Source organism: Equus caballus, chromosome 1 (assembly GCF_041296265.1).
Source record: "Equus caballus isolate H_3958 breed thoroughbred chromosome 1, TB-T2T, whole genome shotgun sequence".
NCBI lineage: Eukaryota > Metazoa > Chordata > Mammalia > Perissodactyla > Equidae > Equus > Equus caballus.
In genome coordinates this window covers 170,278,853-170,302,336 of record NC_091684.1, presented here as the reverse complement: position 1 = coordinate 170,302,336, position 23,484 = coordinate 170,278,853, and the positions used below count along the sequence as shown (strand labels likewise).

Below are 23,484 nucleotides of genomic sequence, written 5' to 3'. Positions count from 1 at the left end.
GGATGGGAGGAGTGTAAAAGGGGTAAAGGGGCACATATGTATGGTGACAGATGGAAACTAGACTTTTGGTGGTGAACACGATGCAGACTGTACAGAAGCTGAAATATAATAATGTACAACTGGAATTTATACAATGTTATAAACCGATGTGACCTCAATAAAATAACAACAACAAAAAAATCAAACAAACAAAAAAGAAAAAAGGGGTGAGGGAGAGCGTTGGGACTGATGGGGTAGATGGTAAGGGGGGCATCTAAGGAAGGAAGGTGGGATCTGGCTTAATAAATTGAGAAGATAGGAGGCACCCAATTCTGAGCTGAAGCTCAGTTGTTACCCCAGAATGAAGGGAGCCTTCCTAAGGAAAGGGATATTTTCCGGAAGACAGATAATCTGTTTTACACAAGGGAGGCATATTTCTCCTGCTACTATGTGATCCTGCTCTTTATGAAATACCACCAGCATTACCATCCTACAGGTCACTTGTCACTTTCTTGAACCTTCTCTGAAAGGGTTCAGCATTAGCCACTCAGGATGACTCCAAATAAATTCTTTGTAATCACAGATCTCTCCCAGATGGACACTGGCATGCTCTCAGTTCACTCCCCCTTAATTATTCAATCCATATCTGCACCTAGTTACAGCCATTGCTGCAGACTTTCGGTCTCCTTTTATTTCTATTTTCACCAAGTAACTTTCAGATGAATTAGAAGTCTATCTTTGAACCAGGAATAAAGGTGTCCATATATAGGCAGCAAACATGGCCAAAATCTTTTCCAAGAAATGGGGTTCGAAGATATAACAGGAGAAAGGCGATGAAATTAACAAAAGAGGGGGCATTTGGTAGAGGGACAAGCCTGAGGGGCGGGAGAAAAGAACGTCAGGAAGGAAACAAAAAAGGGGGTAGGGAGAGGCTAAACTCTCGCCCCAGAAGAGACTGCAGTGTCCCCAACGCATTCGCATCGCAGCCGGGCATCTCTCCCCGCTCTCAGCTCCCAGTCCTGGGCGCCCCGCCCGGACCTGCGCGTCTCCGCCCGCCGGCAGTCCCCTCCCCGCTTCCCTCGCGGCTCCTCCTCCAGCTTCCCCTTTTCCCACTAGCCGGGTGAGGAGTCCGGTTCCTGCTTCCTGCTGCTGAGAACCGTGAAGCCCCGCGTCAGCCAGCCAGTTCCTCCAGCCCCGGGCAGCTCCGGGGAGGGTCTGAGCGCAGGTAGAAGCTGGCCCTGGCCCTGGATGTAGGGCGCTGGGCTCGGCAGCCGAGAGCCGGGGGCAAGGGCCTGGCGCAGCCAGTTGGTAACCTCGGTGGACTCGCGTGGGGCGGGCGCCAGGTGGGGTGCGTCTGCCCAGTTCCTCCGGGCATCTCAGGGAGGGGGTGTGGTGTGTGAAAGGGAAAGTGAGAGGGGAAGGTGAGAAAGCTAGAGGAGAAGGATGAGGGAGGGAAAGGGAGGGACAGCAGCGGCTAGAGGGACAGGAAGGGGAGGGAGGAAGAGCAAAGTGCTGATGAGTCTCTCTCACTTTCCTGCTCTGTGTGCTCCTTGGAAGGAGAGAGTAGCTGCCGCAGACGGTGGGATAAGCACCTTTGGTAATAACGGAAGCCCGCGGTGTGCTTAAACAGGATAGGTTATCATACAGCCAACTTCAGAGTGAGGTGGCTATTAACGTGTTAACACGGCAAGGTCGCCAAGACATACTAAGTGCTGAATAGTGTCTAAAGTATGATCCTCTTTGTGTAAAAAAAAAAAAGGGGGGGGGGGTGGGCAGCATATACATATATTTGTCTGTGCATAGAAGTGTCTGAAACTGTTCATATAAAACTTTTGGCAGTGTTTATCTCTGGAGAATGGAATTAGAGCTGGACGAGAGGGGACTTTTACTTTTCTTAAGTCAGTTCTGAGATTCCCCTCTCCTCTCCCAGGGGGCTTACAGAGTGCAAAGACATCAGGGACATAGTACAAAGACATAGTGCAAAGACATGAGAACAGGGTACAGAGGTCATCATTCTTGATGTAATTTGTGCACACTGATGTCCCATGAGATATCCATTGTCCTGGTCTTGGATTGTCAGTCTGTTCAAGTCTTTTTAGAATTATTTCACATTCCTGTCCATAAACTCTTACATATTAAGGTTTAAGTGATTGACTTAACAGAATAACTTATTCCTAAAATACTTAAATGTAAATAGGAGATAAGCATTTGCCCAGGTAAGTAAATACATTCCTAATGATATAAGCTCAAGCATTCTCTCAGGCAGAGGTTCTTAATTTGCAAATAATGGAGATTCTAGGAGATCCATGGATGGACTTCCTGAAAATTGAGTGCAAGACAGTATATACTCATGTTTTTCTGTGAAAAAGCTCCATAGCTTTCAGCAGATTCTCAAAAGCCTCTGCATCCCACAGACTAGGCATTGTAGAAACAATGATGAATAAGGCTAAAAGGGTCTGTCCTCAGGAACTCGTAACCTGGTGGGATGAAAGACAAACAATTACAATACAGGGGATGTGTTCTATGATAGAGGAGGTAGGGTGTTTCAAGAACATAGGGAGGACCACCTAAACCAGCCTGGGAGCTGAGTGTCAGCAAAGGCTCCTTTAAGGAATTGACTATTAAATTGAGGCCTGCAGAGTGAGACGAAAGTAGAATTTGGTAAAGGAGGGGTTGGGGGAGAGAGTGGTCTTGGTAGAAGGAAGAGCATTCCAGGTATCTGCCTGTGCAAAGATCCAGAGTCAAGAGATACCTTGAGAATGCATAAGCTAAAAAGAGTTTGTGTTGTTGAAGTATAGAAGTAGATGGGAGCAGCAGTAAGAGATGAAGCTGGGAGATGATCAGAAGCCAATTTATGTGTGTGATGCTGGCCATATGGAGGTGAACAAGACAAAGGAGCCCTGACCCTCGGGAAGTTTTATTTTAGTAAACAGAAACAGTGAACGAGTAGGCAAATAAGCAAACAAGGTAATTTTTATCATGATAAAATAAACAAGGTGATGTAGTAAATGGTGGTGGGTGTGTATGGGGGAGCTCCTTTAGACAGGTGTACATACTGTGTGCCACATGGACTGGAGGGTTTCAGCTAAGCTGGTAGCAGGTGGGATGGAGAGAAGTGGATAGACTGGAGAGACATTGACGGAGTAGAATCAATAAGATTTGGTAGTTTACTGCATGATAATAATAATAACAAAAAACAATAGCTTTCATTTACTGAACACTTACTAAGTGCCAGGCACTGCTCTGAGTGCTTCAATGAATTTTTCCTCATTTATTCCTATGAAAACTCTATGAGTTAGGTGTTTATCTCAATTTTGTAGGTGAGGAAACTGAGGCACAGAGAGTTTAAGTAACTAGCCCAAGGTCCCAAGTAGATTCAAGATCCCATCAAGATTCAAACTCAAGTCTGTTTCACTTCAAATCCCTATAAGCAAAGGGGACAAAGGAGAGGAATGGATTTGGAGAAGAGGTAGGAAAGGGAGAAAGATGATACATTTGGGAGCTATGGAGTTTTTGGTACTTTGGAGTCATCCAAGTGGAGGTGTCTAACAGGCAAATGGATAAATGAGGATGAAGCTCAGACAAGATCTAGGTCAAGGAATAAACTTGTGAGTTGCCAGCATAGAACATTATTTGGAGCCACAGAGTAGGTGAGACCACCCTGGGAAAGTGTATGCAAAGATTGGAATAGAATTCTAGGAGCGTCAACATTCAAGGAATGGCAGAGAAAGAACCCCCAAGGTGTGGTCAGAGTTGTAAGAGGAAAACCAGGACAGTTGCACCATGGAAGTCAAGGAAAAGAGGGTTTCAAGGAAAGAGTGATCAACAGTGTCATATTATACTTGAGAGATGAAGTAAGATAAGGGCCAAAATATGTCTATTCCTCTAGTAACAAGAATTCCATTAGTTAACTAAGAGGATAGCTTTGGAGGAACAGTGGAGACAGAATCCCGTTTAGCTGGCTGAAGGGTGAGTAGGAGGCAAGGAAGTTGAGGTGGTGAATATAGACAGCTCAATCAAAACATTAGTTTCTCTGGAACTAAGAATCCAGAGTCTAGATTACAAATGTGGCCCCTGTACTAAGATGGGGTCACACCGATAGCCCTGGGGTCTCCTTCACCACTTTATGAGAAGATATGTCTCTTTCCTCTCCAGCTCTTGATTTTTTCTTTTTATACTTCCCTGCTCCTAAGCTTCTGCCTTACCTTTTCCCTACACTTCTCCCTTAGAATACTCCCTTTTTCTCTCTAGAATACTCCCTGAATTCATCCTTAGAATGAAACTAATCCTAGAAAAAGAAACATAGACTCCCAGTACAAATGCGTTTCTGGTGCAGCCAGGTGTTCATCACCTGTCTTTCTTTCCTTCTAGGCATATGCTGGTTGACTCCAGCCATGGAGAAACTCCATGAGCATGTGTCTGCCCACCCAGACATTCTCTCCTTGGAGAACCGGTGCCTGGCCACACTTCCTGACCTGAAGACCATGGAGAAACCACATGGGCATGTGTCTGCCCACCCAAACATCCTCTCCTTGGAGAACCGGTGCCTGTCCACACTTCCTGACCTGAAGACCGTGGAGAAACCACATGGGCATGTGTCTTCCCACCCAAACGTCCTCTCCTTGGAGAACCGGTGCCTGGCCACACTTCCTGACCTGAAGACCGTGGAGAAACCACATGGGCATGTATCTGCCCACCCAAACGTCCTCTCCTTGGAGAACCGGTGCCTGGCCACACTCCCCATTCTAAAGAGCACTGTGTCTGCCAGCGCCTTGCTCCAGCGTCTCCAGACATTTCACCCAGTGCAAGCTGATCTGTGCAGCCTGAACACCAGCAACCACCTGCTCTCTGAGCCTCCAACTTGGAGGGCTCAATACCTCTCAGAGGGCCTAGGCCTTCTGACCTTCCCCGGGGCCTTGCAATCCATCTCTGCCACAGAGACAGTACAGGAAGCAGCTGTGGTAATAGCTCTAACACTTGTCTTGACTCCAGCCATGTCTGTTGGATGCTGCGGTCCCTAGCTTTCAATGCCACAGTATCTCTCTGTGATGCTCTTATTGCGTATCTAATTCAGAAATTCTGGACAACGAGCAAAAACAGTCCCTGTCCTTAGAAAGCCTCTGCTCAGGAGGAAAGTCAGTATGATATTGCAGTAGCAGAGTCAATCAGGTGCTTTTGAGGTCTTACATCTGGCATAAGACACAACTACTATACCCTGGCCACTCCCCTCTATGTGCATGTGCAAACACATGTCCACTTGTACACATCTATATAAGCACATTTACTATATAGGTCAGAATCAGTAGACAAACACACATTCCTTCTGTGGGATTTGGACTGAGGGAAAGCCTAATTCGGGCCCTATACTGTCTCTGTCAATTACAAGCCACACAGCCTTGGGCAAGACTCTTAACCTTTTGAAGCTTTTAAGTTTCTCACCTTTAAAATGAAGTCTACCTCATTGAAAATCTACCTCACAGGTCATTGTCAGGATTACAACTACTGCCACCTGACGTTTATTTAGGGCTTTGCAATTTGCAAAGAGTCATAGATGTATTATCCCACTAATCTTCTAATGGCCCCTTCAGGCAGGAGGCAGGGAATGAGGAAGCTGAGGTTCGGAGGTTAAGCAGCCCAAGGTTGCTGGGGGATTGATCTGGGACTTGGCCCTTTTTCTTCTGACTTCAAAATACCTTAATAGCATCATAGGAAGGGTATTGTGAGAGTCCCCAGGCTCCTAGGCTGTGACATCAATAAGGAGATGAAAGCAGGGGCAAGATCATGAAGCATCTGGGCTAAAGCTCAGAAGGTTGAGTTGGGACTGGTGGTGTGTGTGACAGTGAGAGATCATTGTGTCCGACAGAACAGATCAGGGCTGGGGTGTGAAGGGAGAGGAGTTTAGGGGCTTGAAGATAGATGTGGACTCTTCCTATCCCGGGGAGCTGCTTTCAGATCTGTCTATGTTTGAGGGGCAGTGGGTGCATGCTGTGATTAATAACTGCTACCATCCCCAGGGTCACTGGTCCTCTTCTGAAGAGAAAAGGCCAGGAGCGGAGGAATGGGCAGAGGCTCCAATGCCTTTTTACAGTCTAAGTTTGGGAGAGGAGGAGGAGGTGGAGGAGCTGGCTCTGAAGCTTACCTCTGGGGAATCTGAATCGTGTCCTGAGCCCACTGACCGAGCCCTTCAGGAAAAGAAGGTAAAAGTTCCAGAGTTGCAGAGAGGCTAATGGTGGTGGAGGGGAGGGCATGGGGTGGAAGGAGTGGTGACCAAGGGCTGAACCAGATCCCCTCCACAGATGGAAGGGGAAGGAGGGGGCATCACCCGGCTCTTGTTTCCGACTTCCTAATTCCCTTTTCTAACTTTGTGGTTGGACAAACATCTTGCTGAATCTGGGGTCCATTCCCTCTGTCTTGATTTTGTAAGTCGGCCTGAGTGGGTGCTTAAGGTGGTCCTTATCCCTCTCTCCTCCTTTCTTCCCCCTCTTTCCCAATTCCCAGATGACTCTAATGAGCTTGCTGTGCTCTACTCGGGCATCAAATGTAAACATGAAAGATGCAGCTGACCCAACCGCGGCTTCCCTCTTTGAAATCTGTAGTGAACTTGCCCCTTTGGAGCCTGAGTTTATCCTCAAGGTATTGTGGCCTGAAGGAGGGGGTGGGAGTGGGAAGCTGGAAGGTGGGGAATGTGGTTGTGGTATGTGAAGGGAATGGTGACCAGCCTCATCCTGGGGGTGGAAGCAGCTTCACTTAGGAAGGGAGTAAGATCTCCAGGTGAGTCTGAGGCCTTAACCCTGGGGTTCTCTGAGGAGTCAGGGTGATGGGACTGGGGAAGAGTATACTGTGGTTCATTTGTGTAGTAAGTACACAGGCTGAGTACACAATGCTAGGCCTTGAGGGTCATACCAACAGATATAAGGAAACTTGGATCCAGCTCTTAAGGAGCTTAGAGTATTGTTAGAGAAGCAAAACACTCCCAAATATCATATAAATGAAAATGGAGTAGTCGATAGTGAATACTTCAGAAGCAGAAAGGAGGGGAAAAATGTTTTCTATGAGGCTTTGGAAGATGGCAGGTTTAATCAGCAATTTGAACCCTGGGTAAGTTTTTGATAGACTTTGGTGGTGGGATGTCTTCCAAAAAGAGAAAAGGCCTGGTTGACTTTGGAGATGCTCAGGAGAAGACGTGCTGCAAAGGTGGACGACGGGTGAATGCTGGAGGATGTGGGAGGCCAAGGCCAGAGGCTTGGCCTTTACATTTTATAGAGAATATGGAGGGCTCAGGGAGGTTTTATGCAGGCAGATTAGATAAGCAAGTTAGCTTAGGGCACGATGCTATGGGAGAAGCAGCTGAGATGCCAACCCTGCCTACCCTGTGCCCTAGGCATCTCTGTACACCAGGCAGCAGCTGAACGTCCGTGATGTGGCCAACAGAGTCTTGGCCATTGCTGCCTTCTTGCCAGTCTGCCGCCCCTACCTGCGACGATATTTCTGTGCCATTGTCCAGCTGCCTTCTGACTGGATCCAGGTAGCCGAGTTCTACCAGGTATGGCACTCACTTCCCTGGACTTTGGCCCTCACTTGGTTCCCTCTCCTTTGCTCACTGCATCCCCAGAGAATGTTCTCAGACAGTTTGGCCTCCACTCTGACAGGACAGACAGGACAGATTCTCCCTGTAAAAGCTGGATTGCCCAAGAAGGAGAATATGATTGAGAAGGGTTAGGCCGCAGTTTGAGAAAAATGGTTTTATTCTGGTTCTCGTGTTTATAGTGACGAAAATGAGAATCAGAGAAGTCTGCTGATGGGCTGAGTACCATAGAAATTTTAGTTTTAGAGCTGGGGCTGGGAACTTGCTCCCTGTTCTGTGCTCTCATTTAACCCCATGGAGTGGTCTTGTTTTGTTTGGAGGGTTTGTTTGGGTCTCACTCCTCATGGTCTCTCCTCTCTCTGACAGAGCCTCGCTGAAGGAGAGGAGAACAAGCTGGTGCCCCTGCCCAGCTGTCTGCGTGCTGCTATGACTGACAAATTTGCCCAGTTTGATGAGTACCAACTGGCTAAGTACAACCCTCGGAAGCACCGGGCCAAGAGTCGCCCCCGCCGGCGCCCCCACCCTCCAGTTAGTCCCTGCCTCAACCCTGGTCATTCACAGCCCAGGTCCCTATTCTCTGGAAAGGGAGGGATGAAGGAACATGCTGACCCTTGGGAGATCCCACACTAAGCGTGTGACGTGTTCCTACCACCCGGAACAAAAGGAGTCAGAGAAAGGGAGAGGAGCCGGGTAGAGCTCAGCGGGCAGAGAGGGCAGGGCCTGCCTCTTTCCTAGCTCACCCCCTTTTTGGTAGATATGGGCCTTTGGGGCTGTTGGAATGAGTTTCTCCAGGGACAACCTCCTTTTCCCTTCTTGAAACTACTTCTCCTGACCCAGCAGAAGACAGAGCATCCCTTTTCTGAGAGACAGCGATATTTGCCAAAGTGCCTGGCACCTCTTATGGATGAACAGAAGAAGGTGAGTTCCTTGTTCTGGGTTTCTATATGTGCATGTGCAGTCTTTTCTCAACTAATGTTTGGAAATGGAATTCCATTAGGTTTAGAAATACTAAGGGTATATTATTACTAATAGCACATGCCAACTTCCTGCCTGAAGACTTCTCGGCTGTGATTATGGGCTAGGTTTTGAGAGCATTTGGAAAGTCTACTTTTTTCCCTTTTCTCTCTTCTTGGTATTATACTTTACTGACAGGTGGCATGTCCAGCTGGATAAGCAAGTTGAAAACATTATGAAATATCTACTTTCCATAGGAAGTTTTAAACACAAACCAAACAAATTTTTTTTTAAAGATTTTATTTTTTTCCTTTTCTCCCCAAAGCCTCCAGGTACATAGTTGTATATTCTTAGTTGTGGGTCCTTCTAGTTGTGGCATGTGGGATGCCACCTCAGCGTGGCTCGATCAGCGGTGCCATTTCCGCGCCCAGGATTCGAACCGACGAAACCCTGGGCCGCCTGCAGTGGAGCGTGCGAACTTAACCACTCAGCCACGGGGCTGGCCCCACAAACAAGTTTTTTTTTGCATTAATGAGAAGGCGCTGCTCTTAGTGGTTAAGAGCATGGAATTTGGATTCAGACTACCGGGGTTTGAATCCCACCATCACCACCACCACCAACCACCACCACCTGCTAGCTATGCGACCGTGGCCAAATGACTTAGCCTCTCTTGCCTCAGTTTCCTCAGATATAGAATGAGGATAATAGCAGTACCTACTTCATTGGGTTTTGGTGAGGACTGGATCAGTTACTGTATTTAAAGTATTTCTAAGAATACCTGGCATTGAATAAGTGTTAGGTATCACCATTGTCATCATTAAAATAGATTATTAGGAAAATATATGCTAGTATTATAAGAAAATAATTCTCAGTTGATCAGCTGATCTTTTCTCTTCATCCTATTAATACATCCCACACTTAGCTCTTCTACCACAGAAGATCCAGAAAGGCCACTTCTTGCAGTTTTTAACTCCTCACAGCCTGCATTGTGCTCATGCCTCCTCTTACCTGTTCCAAGTCTCAGTGACTTAAATAAGAGCCACTTTTTCCTTTCCCTTCCTCTAAAAGCAAGGTGTTCTCTGTTCATTCTATCCCCATCTTGTTTTCACAAGCCAATCATCTCATTTTAACCATTGATAGTTCAATCTTGTGTAAATGAAACACAGTGACCTCAAAGAGCCACTGTTGTATGCTTGCCACAGCAGCTCTTGTTGCTGGAGATTTTGACCCCCTTTTCCTATTCTTTGCCCAGCTCTACTTTGGGGAAAGAAATTACTTCATGGATATAGGATGGTCTTACATTCTGCTTTCTGAAGAAAGTGTCCATGGTCATAGATTGAGTGACCCTTGTGGACTTGGGGGATATTTCCACAGTTTGAGGCGTCCTACAATGCGGTGCCAGAGAAAAAGAAGCAGCCAAGGTTCACCCTGAAGAAGTTGGTGCAGCGACTGCATATCAAGGAGCCTGCCCAGCATGTCCAAGCCCTGCTGGGCTACAGGTGAGGAGATACACCCTGAACATACATTCCATCTGGGTAACTCCTTGACTTTTCAGCACCCATGGCCCCAGTCCCTGTAGTTCTCAACCCCAGCAACCTTAGTTTGGGCAGACATGGCCTGTAAACATGACTGACTGGCTTTGACTGATCACCTTTCCTTTTCTGGATTATCTTCAGCTGCTATTTTCTTTTTTTCTTTTTTTTTTTTTATTGAGTTATTGATAGGTTACAATCTTGTGAAATTTCAGTTGTACATTAATGTTTGTCAGTCATGTTGTAGGTGCACCACTTCACCCTTTGTGCCCACCTCCCACCCCACCTTTCCCCTGGTATCCACTAAACTGTTCTTAGTCCATAATTTTAAATTCTTCATATGAGTGGAGTCATACACAGATTATCCTTCTCTGACTGGCTTATTTCACTTAACATAATTCTCTCAAGGTCCATCCATGTTATTGCAAATGGAATGATTTTGTTCTGTTTTGCAGCTGAGTAGTATTCCATTGTATATATGTACCACATCTTCTTTATCCATTTGTCTGTTGCTGGACACTTAGGTTGCTTCCACGTCTTGGCTATTGTAAACAGTGCTGCAATAAACATTGGGGTGCATAGGACTTTTGGGATTGCTGACTTCAAGCTCTTTGGATAAATACCCAGTAGTGGGATGGCTGTATCATATGGTAGTTCTATTTTTAATTTTTTGAGGAATCTCCATACTGTTTTCCATAGTGGCTGCACCAGTTTGCATTCCCACCAGCAGTGTATGAGGGTTCCTTTTTCTCTGCAACCTCTCCAACATTTGTTGCTATTAGTTTTAGATATTTTTGTCATTCTAATGGGTGTAAGGTGATATCTTAGTGTAGTTTTGATTTGCATTTCCCTGATGATCAGCGATGATGAGCATCTTTTCATGTGCCTATTGGCCATCAGTATATCTTCTTTGGAGAAATGTCTGTTCATGTCTCCAGCCCATTTTTTGATTGGGTTGTTTGATGTTTTGTTGTTGAGTTGTGAGAGTTCTTTATATATTATGGATATTAAGCCTTTGTCAGATATATGACTTGCAAATATTTTTTCCCAGTTAGTGGGTTGTTTTTTTGTTTCAATCCTGTTTTCATTTGCCTTGAAGAAGCTCTTTAATCTGATGAAGTCCCATTTGTTTATTCTTTCTACTGTTTCCCTTCTCTGAGAAGGCATGGTGTCCGAAAAGATCCTTTTAATACTGATGTCAAAGAGTGTACTGCCTACCTTTTCTTCCAGAAGCCTTATGGTTTCAGGTCTCACCTTTAGGTCTTTGATGCATTTTGAGTTTATTTTGGTGAATGGTGAAAAAGAATGGTCGATTTTCATTCCTTTACATGTGGCTTTCCAGTTTTCCCAGCACCAATTGTTGAAAAGACTTTCTTTTCTCCATCGTATGCCCTCAGCTCCTTTGTCAAAGATAAGCTGTCCATAGATGTGTGGTTTTATTTCTGGGCTTTCAATTCTGTTCCATTGATCTGTGCACCTGTTTTTGTACCAGTACCATGCTGTTTTGATTACTGTAGCTTTGTAATATGTTTTGAAGTCAGGGATTGTGATGCCTCCCGTTTTGTTCTTTTTTCTCAGGATTGCTTTAGAAATTCGGGGTCTTTTGTTGCCCCATATGAATTTTAGGATTCTTTGTTCTAATTCTGTAAAGAATGTCATTGGGATTCTGATTGGGATGGCGTTGAATCTGTAGATTGCTTTAGGTAGAACGGACATTTTAACTATGTTTATTCTTCCAATCCATGTACATGGAATGTCTTTCCATCTCCTTATGTCGTCATCCAATTCTCTCAGAAAGGCCTTGTAATTTTCATTATATAGGTCCTTCACTTCCTTAGTTAAATTTACCCCAAGGTATTTTATTCTTTTTGTTGTGATTGTGAATGGTATTGTATTCTTGAGTTCTTTTTCTGTTGGTTCATTACTGGAGTATAGAAATGCTACTGATTTATGCAAATTGATTTTATACCCTGCAACTTTTCTGTAGTTGTTGATTACTTCTAAGAGTTTTCCAATGGATTCTTTGGGGTTTTCTATATATAAGATCATGTCGTCTGCAAACAGCGAGAGTTTCACTACTTCCCTCCCTGTTTGGATTCCTTTTATTCCTTATTCTTGCCTGATTGCTCTGGCCAGGACCTCCAGTACTATGTTAAATAAGAGTGGCGATAGAGGGCATCCTTGTGTGGTTCCTGTTTTCAGGGGGATGGCGTTCAGTTTTTGCCCATTGAGTATGATGTTGGCTATGGGTTTGTCATATATGGCCTTTATTATGTTGAGGTAGTTTCCTTCTATGCCCATTTTGTTCAGAGTTTTTATCATAAATGGCTGTTGGATCTTGTCAAATGCCTTCTCTGCATCTATTGAGATGATCATGTGGTTTTTATTCCTCAGTTTGTTGATGCAGTGTATCACGTTGATTGATTTGCGGATGTTGAACCATCCCTGTGTCCCTGGTATGAATCCCACCTGATCATGATGTATGATCCTTTTGATGAATTGCTGAATTCTGGTTGCCAAAATTTTGTTTAGAATTTTTGCATCTGTGTTCATCAGTGATATTGGCCTGTAGTTCTCTTTTTTCGTGTTGTCCTTGTCAGGTTTTGGTATCAGCGTGATGTTGGCCTCATAGAATGTGTTAGGAAGTGTTCCATCTTCCCTAATTTTTTGAAATAGCTTGAAAAGGATAGGTATTAAATCCTCTCTGAAAGTTTGGTAGAATTCCCCAGGAAAGCCATCTGGTCCTGGGGTTTTATTCTTTGGGATGTTTTTGATTGCTGTTTCAATCTCTTTCCTTGTGATTGGTCTGTTCAAATTGTCTGCCTCTTCTTGAGTGAGCTTTGGGAGATTGTAGGAGTCCAAGAATTTATCCATTTCCTCTAGGTTATCCATTCTGTTGGCATATAGTTTTTTGTAGTATTCTCTTATAATCTGTTGTATTTCTGCAGAGTCTGTTGTTATTTCTCCTCGCTCATTTCTGATTTTGTTTATTTGAGCTTTCTCCCTTTTTTTCTTTGTAAGTCTGGCTAGGAGTTTGTCAATTTTGTTTATCTTCTCAAAGAACCAGCTCTTTGTGTCATTGATCCTTTCAACTGCCTTTTTCGTTTCAATAGTATTTATTTCTGCTCTGATTTTTATTATTTCTCTCCTTCTGCTGACTTTGGGCTTCATTTGTTCTTTTTTCTCTAGTTCAGTTAGGTGTGCTTTAAGGTTGCTTATTTGGGATTTTTCTTGTTTGTTAAGATGTGCCTGTACTGCAATGAATTTTCCTCTTAATACAGCTTTTGCTGTATCCCATATGAGTTGGTATGGCATGCTATCATTTTCATTTGTTTCCAGATATTTTTTTATTTCTTCTTTAATTTCTTCAATGATCCATTGCTTGTTCAGTAGTGTGTTGTTTAGTCTCCACATCTTTGTGCCTTTCTCAGCTTTTTTCTTGTAATTAATTTCTAGCCTTATAGCACTATGATCTGAGAAGATGCTTGTTATTATTTCAATTTTTTTAAATTTGTAGAGGCTTGCCTTGTTTCCCAACATATGGTCTATCCTTGAGAATGTTCCATGCGCACTTGAGAAGAATGTGTATTCTGCTGTTTTAGGATGAAGTGTTCTATATATGTCTATTAAGTCCAATTGTTTTAGTTTTCCTTTAGCTCCACTATTTCCTGTTGATTTTCTGTCTGGGTGATCTGTCCATTGATGTGAGTGGTGTGTTGAGGTCCCCTACTATTATTGTGTTGTTTTTAACATCTTCCTTTAGGTCTGTTAATAGTTGCTTTATGAATCTTGGTGCTCCTGTGTTGGGTGCATAGATATTTATAAGCGTTATTTCTTCTTGATGAAGTGTCCCTTTGATCATTATATATTGTCCCTCTGTGTCTCTCTTTACCTGTCTTATTTTGAAATCCCCTTGGTCTGATATGAGAATTGCAACACCTGCCTTTTTTTCCTTGCTATTTGCTTGAAGTATTGTCCTCCACCCCTTCACCCTGAGTCTGTGTTTGTCCTTGGGGCTGAGGTGTGTTTCCTGGAGGCAACAAATTGTTGGATCGTGTTCTTTAATCCATTTTGCCACTCTGTGTCTTTTTATTGGAGAGTTCAATCTGTTCACATTGAGAGTGATTATTGATGCATGTAGACTTAGTGCTGTTAATCTGTTGCTCATTATCTTGTTTTCCTGCGTTTCTTTTCCTGTTTGCTTTAGACTACCCATTTAATACTGCAATTTCTTATGCTGGGTTTCTTAGATTTTTCCTTATCTATGATTTGTGGCTCTGTTCTGTACTTTATTTTAGTGTCTACCTTGAAGTTTGTATTTAGAATCTGGTGTATAATATAGTCTATTCTCTGGTGGTCTCTTACTTACTTGACCAATACTCATTTAGACCCTTTGCTCTTCCCGTCCTAAATAATTATTTTCATTTTTTATTCCAACTCATATTAATTGGTAGTTAGAGTGCTAAGATCGTCCTTGTTTTGGTAGTTTCCTTACCTTTACCCTAATGCTATAATTGAATATTTGCTATCCTGTTCTGGTTCTGTCCATCGGTCTCCCTAGTCTGTGGCTTGTGTCCCCTTTCTCCCTTTTTTCTTTTTTCAGGTATGAGAGCCTTCTTGAGGATTTCTTGTAATGGAGGGCTTTTAGTTACAAATTCCCTTAACTTTTGTGTGTCTGGAAAAGATTTAATTTCTCCCTCATATCTGGAGGAAATTCTTGCTGGATAGAGTATTCTTGGCTGAAGATTTTTATCCTTTAAAGCTTTGAATATGTCACTCCATTCTCTCCTAGCTTGTAGGGTTTCTGTAGAGAAATCTGCTGACAATCTGATAGGGGCTCCTTTATAGGTTATTCTCTTTTTTTTTCTTACTTCCTTGAGTATGCTTTCCTTATCTTTCCTTTTTGCCAACTTTACTACTATGTGCTGTGGGTTAGCTCTTTTTACATCGACAAATCTAGGAGATCTAAAACCCTCCTCTACACACATTTCTCCGTTGATCCCTAGATTTGGGAAGTTCTCTTCAATAATTTCGTTAAGCACACTTTCTGCTCCATTTTCCTTTTCCATATTCTCGGGAATTCCTATGATCCTTATGTTCTTACTCCTCATTGAATCCATTATCTCTCGGAGATTTTCCTCATTTTTTTTAATTCTTAGTTTTCTTTCTTCCTCTGTCTGGCGCCATTCAGCCTGTCTATCTTCGATTATGCTAATTTTCTCCTCTATGTTGTCTACACGGGCATTCAAGGAATCCGTATTCTGTTTTATCTTGTCCATTGTGTTTTTCATCTCAAGTAATTCTGTTTGATTCTTCTTTATGATTTCAATCTCTTTTGTGAAGTAACTCCAGAACTCATTGGCTTATTTCTCTATCTTTCTCTCTACCTCATTGAGTTTCTTGATTATAGCTGCTCTGAATTCATTATCACTTAGTTTACCTAATTCCACGTCCTCAGGACTTAATTCTGTGTTTTTATTGTTTTCCTTCTGGTCTGGGGCTTTTATAAATTGCTGGACGGTAGAGGAGCGGTTTTTTCTCATGGTGGTAGAATTCAGTTGCAGTTACCACCTGTCGCCAGTAGATGGGGGTCGAGAGCCCCGTGTTATGAGCTCTCCGCCTTGGGGCAAGATGGCTGCGCCCATTGGCTTTGCTGGGGGGGGGGGGCTGTTACTCACACGTGCAGGTCTGGGTTCAGATCAGTTCTGTTCTCTGGTCTCCCAAAGCCCTTGATTTATGGGGTCCCTGTGAATGGAAGCTTTCCCCCTGTCAGTGGGTCTCCACTGAATCAGCGGCAGGAGTCCTGGATGATCCCCCAGTCGCACGGCCCCTCCCCCGCTCCTTCCCGACCCACGCCGCAGCGATCGCAGACTCTAGGGGAGGGAGCGATGTTCTCTCCTACCATTCCGGCGCCTCCCAAGGTGTAAGCAAGGTTATGATCTCCGCCTTCTTGGTATTGTAGGTCTCTAACAAGCTGGCATTATGTTTATTCTCTGAAATTAAGTTCTTCCAATCTTTTGCTGTATTTTGGAGGGGAGAGAATCCCGGGTCAGCTCACCCCACCATTTTTTCATCTGCTATTTTCAGTGATAAACTTTTCCTCCTTTGTCACAGATACCCCTCCAACCTACAGGCCTTTTCTCGAAGTCGCCTCCCCGGGCCGTGGGATTCTAGCAGAGCTGGGAAGCGGATGAAGCTCTCTCAGCCAGAGACCTGGGAACGGGAGCTGAGCTTGCGGGGGAACAAAGCTTCCGTCTGGGAGGAACTCATCGGTACAGTAACCTTGACCATCACACTTGCTTCCTCTCTTCACCATTCATGCCTCTACATTTTAGGCCATAACTAGAAGATTTCTGTGGCGTGATGCAGTTGTTCTCTTGCCTGGCAGTTACATCACTGAAAATGATTGGATTTATAAGGTCTGCCATTGACCACACCAAGTGAACAGTGGTGCCTGCATTAAGTAGCATTGGCATCATAGGCAGATCATTATTCCAGATGTGGTTAGGAGATATACAAGCCTTTATCAACAACATGACAACAGTGGTGCCTTCCCTCTAATTTCACTTGTATTAACATCTGTGTAACTTATCCAAACATGGTAGGACTGGCACATGGCATATTGGAATCTCCACAGAAACACAAATTTAGGACATGGACATTTTTGGTAATTTGCTCACACTGATCAAGGAAAACAATTCAAATTGAGGAGGACCAAATTATTTTTAATCTTCTCGTTCTCTCTGTGTTTTCATTAGTTTATTTTTAACGATAGAAGGCTCTTTCTGTTCCATTTTGTTTTCTTTTACTTTCTCTTCCATCTTTGAAAATTTAAAGTCAGCTTCTTTATGTTGAGAAATATCTCACTGTAGACCTTTTAACTGTTTGAGTTTTGTAGACATCACATTTTGGAGCTTCAGAAGCTCCAGTTGGCTTTTACCTTATTTCTCTGTGAACTGCTGTTTATAAATCGTACCCAGGGCAGCCTGAATTGCTCAGCTGCTTATTCCTCCTCTCACTTTGTGGTTGTCACTGGGGGGTATATGCATCAGAATCACATGGGAATTAGAGTACACACACACACACACACACGCATGACAACCTCTTCCCTAGAATTTGATTCCACTTCAGGTGGAGTAGGATCAAGAGTCCTGCATGGCCGCCAGTGTGTGTGGATGATTCTACTATGAAACATCTCCACTTCCTCCCTCTGCCCATGAAAATTAAAACTGTGTCGTTTATCTTGGCTGAGACAAATGCCCAGAGTCTAATGCAATGGTCTCTAGAGTTTTTTGATCATATATTAAAAAAATTTGGGGAATACATCAGAATATATGTGTATGTAATTTAAAAATTTTATACGTGTACTAGTAAATTATGTGCTTTAGGAAATACATAACATATAATTATGTGAATATAAATATAAAGTAAATGTAAATAAAAGAAAATACATAAATAAAAGTATAAAATATAAGGTAAAATGTAATTAGATATACAGGCTCCTCTTTGGCTTCTACAAGGCTCTTAATAACTCATCAACAGTTTTTTGGAATGAAATCAGTGAATTTCTCGATCTACGGGATAAAAATTCAATTTATTTTCTAGTATCTTAAATATGATATTGGGCTTAAGTTCTATCAAAATGATCTAGAAAACCTTTCATACGTAGCAACAGTTGAAAAAAACGTATGAGTTGACAAAGGACGCAATAATTGATCAGTTGTCACACATCATTTACACTGTGTACACAACCTAGTTGTTCTACACAGTTTGTGAATCAGAATCATGATTGGCGAGCCCCAGGTCTTCCAGAAGGCTGAAGGCTTCTAGCTATAATTCAAATGAGACTTACATCACCTTAAAAAAAGGCACCACTACTCTCCTGATGAAAACTGCTGATAATGAGGCTAGTGCCTGGGATGTCGGGGGCTGACAGGCCTGGTCTGTAAAGTGGTCTGAATGCACCTCTGAAAATGCACCAGGAAAAATATCACACCTCCTATTTATGTTTACCTTTATCTAAAAGAAAGAATTTTTCCAATATTCAGTACACATTTTGAAGCCCTATATGTCCAAATGGTGTATGGTTATGTGTCACATGATAGTTGAGGTTTATTGAGTAGGAGTTCCACAATATGAAGACTTTAGTGCTGTCTCCTCACTCTTTTTATTTCTGCATAATGTGACTTATTGCAACTTATCTTCGAATTGTAAATGGATTTAGAATTATTTAGTATTAACCAAACTAACCCTCTAAAATTGACATAAACCTTAAAAAGATTATTGTTAAGAAACTATGACTTGGAGATAATACTCATATCACAGGGACAAGCGAACAGTGAGAAAGTGAGAGAGGTGAAATTCTACTTCAGTGCGAATATTTTTCACCTGTATTTAAGTGAAAAATAATGACTTTTACAAGAAGTTTGCCAGAAAACTTAAAAAGTATCAAGAAGATTATTTGAAGTATGGATTTACACTCACTGTTGTCAATGGTGAACTTTACCTTAGGTATGTATTGTGCCTTGAAATATTAACTTATGATTGTACTACATCTATACAGTTCACAGATAAACTTACATCAGGAAATTTCTCTTTTAGCTACCTAAAAAGTTTGGAAATCATTGTTCTAGATTAGAGAATATATTTTGCTAGTTGAGCCCAGTCTCAGAACTGGAGCTAACAGACAAAGTTGTAACCTAAGTTGCTTATTGAAACAGCCGTCCCGTAAACAGTGCTGTATAAATTTTCCTCCAAACTTCAGGCCAACCCTGTTTTTATCTTTTCAGACCTTTAAAACATTTTGAGTTGGGTAGATCCTATGTTAGCACCTTACTCCCTCATCCTGAGTTTTCTACGTGGCTTCTGAACTTCTTGCTCTGGTCTCTGACCTCTCCCACTCATCCTCCATTTGCTTTTCTCACCCTGTGCCTGACCTTTGGCAGACAATGGGAAGCTTCCCTTCATGGCCATGCTTCGGAATCTGTGCAACCTGCTGCGTGTTGGAATCAGTCCCCGCCACCACGAGCTTGTACTCCAGAGACTCCAGCATGCGGTATGTGTGAGGGGCAGGTAGCCAAGCTTTTCCCAGTGGCTGGGGAAGCTGTTTGACCACCAAGCGGTTTCCATGTGGTCTGTATACAGGTATGGAGATACAGATAGTTAGGGGAGACAGGTCTAGGGGTTCATCAACCCTTTGAGAGATTAGAGTATAAGAACCTTTCCCTTTTATTTTCTGAGATCAGTGACTTCCAAGGAAGAGGGACTTCTGTGATTTAACTGACTTCAGAGGGAGTCTGATACAAAAGAAACAGGCTCCTTCTGTTACTTCCTCTCCTTTCTTCTTTACCTCTTCTCATATTCTCACACGACGACTTTTTTTTTTCTTTAATCTCCTCCCCCTTTCTCTGTATCTCTTCTCTAATATCCATTTTGTCCTTCCTCACCTCTGCTTATGACCCCTCCCTTACTTTTCAGAAATCAGTGATCCACAGTCGGCAGTTTCCATTCAGATTCCTTAATGCCCATGATTCCATCAATGACCTTGAGGCTCAACTCAAAAGTAAAGGTATTATCTCTCTTCTTCCAATTCCTGTTTATCTCTCTTCTCTGAGAATAGATGAGACAGCAATACTAGTATTTCTCATCCTCTTGCCTTCCACTGTCAGGGTGTTGGGTGGGCAGAGGTCAGACACTTGCCAGCCCCAAGGGTTAGGGCACAGGACAGGTAATGATGGGAAGACAAGATGAGAGACTAGAAGCTGCCTGGCTCACACACTTACCTGTTGCCACGCAGCATTGCCATTTCCTTCCAACACAAAACTGATGAGGCAGATAATGATTAGAAACTCAAAAAATATCAAGAGGCATGCCTATCAGAAGAAACTTTGCAATCCAAGTCGTCGGGAGCTTCGAGCAGCAATGATGATACCTCTGATGTATGAGCAGCTCAAGCGGGAGAAGCTGAAAATACACAAATCCAGGTGTGTGTGTGTGGTATCTGGGAGCAAAGGGTGGGCACAAGAGGTACCTAGACAGGGCTTGGGAGTCGTCTGGGAACCCCAACTTTTATTCTGTAAAGATGCTTGTCAGTTATCCCAATGGCCCAGATCTGCCTGGTTCCATTCGTCTCTTGCACAGCAAACCTTGTCTTTAATGTTGTCCTATAGAGAGATCATGAAACAAAATCTGTGTTTGGGCGTCCTCTCTATTATCTGTGATTGTTTTATTGGTTTCTGCGGATTCCGTGAGTCTGTGGAGCATCTCCCTTTCTCTTACCTCGTGCAAGCTAGTGTCCTCTCTGCCTCTGCTCGGGTTCATGTTTTTCTTTCTTTTTCTTCTCTGTGATATCTGTTTGTTTTTCTTTTTGTTTGTCTCTCTCTGTATTATCTGACCCATTCACTTTCTTTTTTTTGACACATATAACAATAGTTATTATCAAGCAGGCTCAAAGACAGACATAACACCTGTTCTGTAAACTTGATGGAGTCCCAGCACTCTGTTCTTTCAGATGCTTCAACAGTATCTTCATTCATCTTTGTTCGAGACAAAGGCAGGGCTCCTCTAACCTTTTGTAAGATTCAGTGGCTGAGAATCTCTGGAATCAGGGAGTCAGTGACTGAACACAGAGCCATTAGGAAACAAGCCGAGGGTGCAGTCCAAATAGAATGCTTTCCTGGCCGGTACGGTAGCCACTAGCTACATGTGGCTATTGAGCACTTGAAATGTGGCTTGTCAGAACTGAGATGTGCTAGACTTTGAAGACAGAATCAAAAAGGATGTAAAATATCTCCTTTATAATTTTTAAATTATATGTTGAAGTGAAACTGTTTTTATGTATATTAGATTAAATTAATGTAGTATTAAATTAATTTCTCCTGTTTCTTTTTACCTTTTTTAATGTGGCTACTAGAAAATTTTAAATTACATGTGTAATTTTAATTTAACTTGATGTCATTAATTGTAATTTAATTCTTTTGGATAGCACTGGTAGACACTACTGAATTCTCTAAATTAAAAAAATCATTATGAAAAATTTAACATGCACGCAAGTAATGAGAATAGTGTAATGGCCACCCGTAAAACTGTAATGGCCGTATTCAGTGATAATCTAGATTTTACCACGCTTCCTTTCCTGATCCCTTTCTTCTTTTTCTTTTTTCCTTTTTTTTGAAGATGTTTTTAAAAAGAAATGCCAAATAATATGATACATTTTATTTCATCCCTCCCTGCTTGTCACGTGTCTCTTAAAACAGACATTTTCTTATATAATCAGAATGTCATTAATATACGTAAGAAAACTGAACATAATTCCTTGGTATTATCATTTATTATCCAGTCCATATTCAAATTTCCCAACTGTCTCAAAAGTGTCATTTCACAGTTTTATTCAAATCAGGATCCGAACAAGGCATACACATTACATTTGGTTAAGTCTCTTAAATCTCTTTTAATCTTTCAATTGTTTTCATGCCATTGACTTGCTGTGGAAACCAGGTTCAGGGACCCCACAGAATGTCCCACATTCTAGATTTCTCTCCTTCCTCATGGTGTCATCTAACTTGATTATCTATTTCATGTACCCTTAACATTAACTCTAAAGGCTTGAATAGATTCAGATTTAACTTTTTTTTCCCCCCCCTTTTTCCTCTCCAAAGCCCCCTGGTACATAGTTGTGTATTTTTAGTTGTGGATCCTTCTAGTTGTGGCATGTGGGACGCCGCTTCAGCATGGCCTGATGAGCCATGCCATGTCCGTGCCCAGGACTTGAACTGGCGAAACCTTGGGCCGCCGAAGCAGAGTGCAAACTTAACCACTCGGCCACGGGGCCAGCCCCCAGATTTAACTTTTCTTCTTGCAAGAGTATTTCATTGGTGATCCTTTGTACACTATGAGTGAGACCACCAGACTTCTTTTGGCCTTCTGCTCGGATACAGGATCAGGAGGCACAAAAAGTCTGGTGGTCCCACTCATAGTGATGCTAAGACTGATCAGTGCTCTTGGGTGATGATAGCCCGATCTCTCCAGGTAAAGTTAATGGTTCGTCCATTGGTGATCTTTGCCTGAACCAATTGTTTCATTAGCAGTTGTAGGATGGGGAATTTCTATCATTTCCCATATTTATTAGCTGGAATTCTAGAAAGAACTTCCCTCATCAATTAAAGCTGTTTAGTTACCCCGACATAGCGATTGTCTTGGAAAGATGAGATGAATGTTCAACTCTTTCTCCTTTAATTGTCAGTTTTCAGAGACAAGAGTTAGTATTTGCTCTTTAAAATAGAGTTTAAAAATATGTAGCAGTTAAATCTTGCCTCATGAAGTATGTATGGATCAGTAGGGTAAGCGATTTCAGAGAGTAAGTCTACAGAGGACCTCTCCTCTCCTGCCGTGAGAATGGAGGAGTCCTGTAGAATGGAGACGAAGGGAAGCTCTGTCCTGGTCTTCTCTACCAGCATTGGAGGTGGGCTGTGAAAGAGGGGTGAACATTCAGTACTTGAGTGGCAAGTTCTCATCTTCCCGCCTGCTTCAAAGTGTCAAACAGGGAAGCCCCTGAGCCCTTCCGTCTGTGTCTTTCCTGCTTGCAGACAGTGTAAATATGACAGTGAGACGCTGGCTCGGTATCGACAGGCCCTGGAGACAGCCGTGAACCTCTCCGTGAAGCACAGCCTGCCCCCGCTGCCAGGCCGCACCCTCTTGGTCTATATGACAGATGCTGAAGCAGACAAGCTCTGTCCCAAGAACAACCCACAAGGGGTAAGGAAAAATAAATAAAAAGGTGGGGGTTGGTAGGATGCTGGGGATCCTGAGACGTATCCTGTTCACGGACCTGGTTCTCACAAACAAGGACACAAAACTGAGATAAATGATATGTGTTTGCTTCCTGGTATCAGACCTTGGTTCCTAGGGACAATTCCTAGAATGTGGTCTTGACCTGTTCATGGATTATGGTACTGACATTGAGCATTTGGCTGGGACTAAATCTTCTCTAAATTTCTGTCACCAAAATATGTCTCACTTTCACCTCCCTACATCCCAGTGTTGAATTTGGGCAGGGATCCTGGCCTCTCTCCACCTCCCTCCCCATCAGCTCTTCCTGAGGGCTGTCCCTTCTTAACTGAGGATATTGTCCCCTTTTCTCCAGCCAGTGGAGGTGTTTGGCCTCCAGGGCTGGATGGACAAGAGTGGATTCCAACATAAGGGAGCCTTCTTTCCTCCTGATGCTTGTCCATTCAGCCCCCCCTGAATTATGTGCTGCTGTTGATTGGAATGATGATTGCGCGGGCAGAGCACGCGGATCTCTTGCTGTGCGGAAGTGGCACTCTGAAGACTGCTGTGCTCAAGGCAGAAGAGGGTATCCTGAAGACTGCCATCGAACTCCATGCTCAAGTCCAGGTCAGGCACCCACCCCGACCATGAAAAATATATGAAAGGACA

The 23,484-nt window shown here is 43.1% G+C and overlaps 1 protein-coding gene across 9 annotated transcripts in view; it reads left to right on the top strand.

The window, feature by feature from the left end:
• The first annotated feature begins 1,051 nt into the window (after positions 1-1,051).
• The window catches only part of TEP1 (telomerase associated protein 1), a 41,685-nt gene continuing 19,252 nt past the window's right edge, over positions 1,052-23,484 (top strand). For 3 of the 9 annotated variants that reach the window (XR_011440396.1, XM_023620964.2, XM_023620937.2), the window contains exons 1-14: positions 1,131-1,322; positions 4,351-4,940; positions 5,994-6,176; positions 6,478-6,612; positions 7,361-7,522; positions 7,931-8,092; positions 8,402-8,482; positions 9,893-10,017; positions 16,165-16,322; positions 18,996-19,105; positions 19,528-19,618; positions 19,847-20,033; positions 22,635-22,803; positions 23,284-23,442. Coding sequence is in view for 8 of the 9 variants with exons in the window: in XM_023620964.2 (XP_023476732.2) it covers positions 4,374-4,940; positions 5,994-6,176; positions 6,478-6,612; positions 7,361-7,522; positions 7,931-8,092; positions 8,402-8,482; positions 9,893-10,017; positions 16,165-16,322; positions 18,996-19,105; positions 19,528-19,618; positions 19,847-20,033; positions 22,635-22,803; positions 23,284-23,442 (2,289 nt within the window). In the remaining variant the exon portion in view is untranslated. Of the gene's footprint in view, positions 1,328-4,350; positions 4,941-5,993; positions 6,177-6,477; positions 6,613-7,360; positions 7,523-7,930; positions 8,093-8,401; positions 8,483-9,892; positions 10,018-16,164; positions 16,323-18,995; positions 19,106-19,527; positions 19,619-19,846; positions 20,034-22,634; positions 22,804-23,283; positions 23,443-23,484 lie in introns of all 9 variants that reach the window. The other 6 variants (XM_070272563.1, XM_023620945.2, XM_005603176.4 and 3 more) reach the window with 6 other exon arrangements.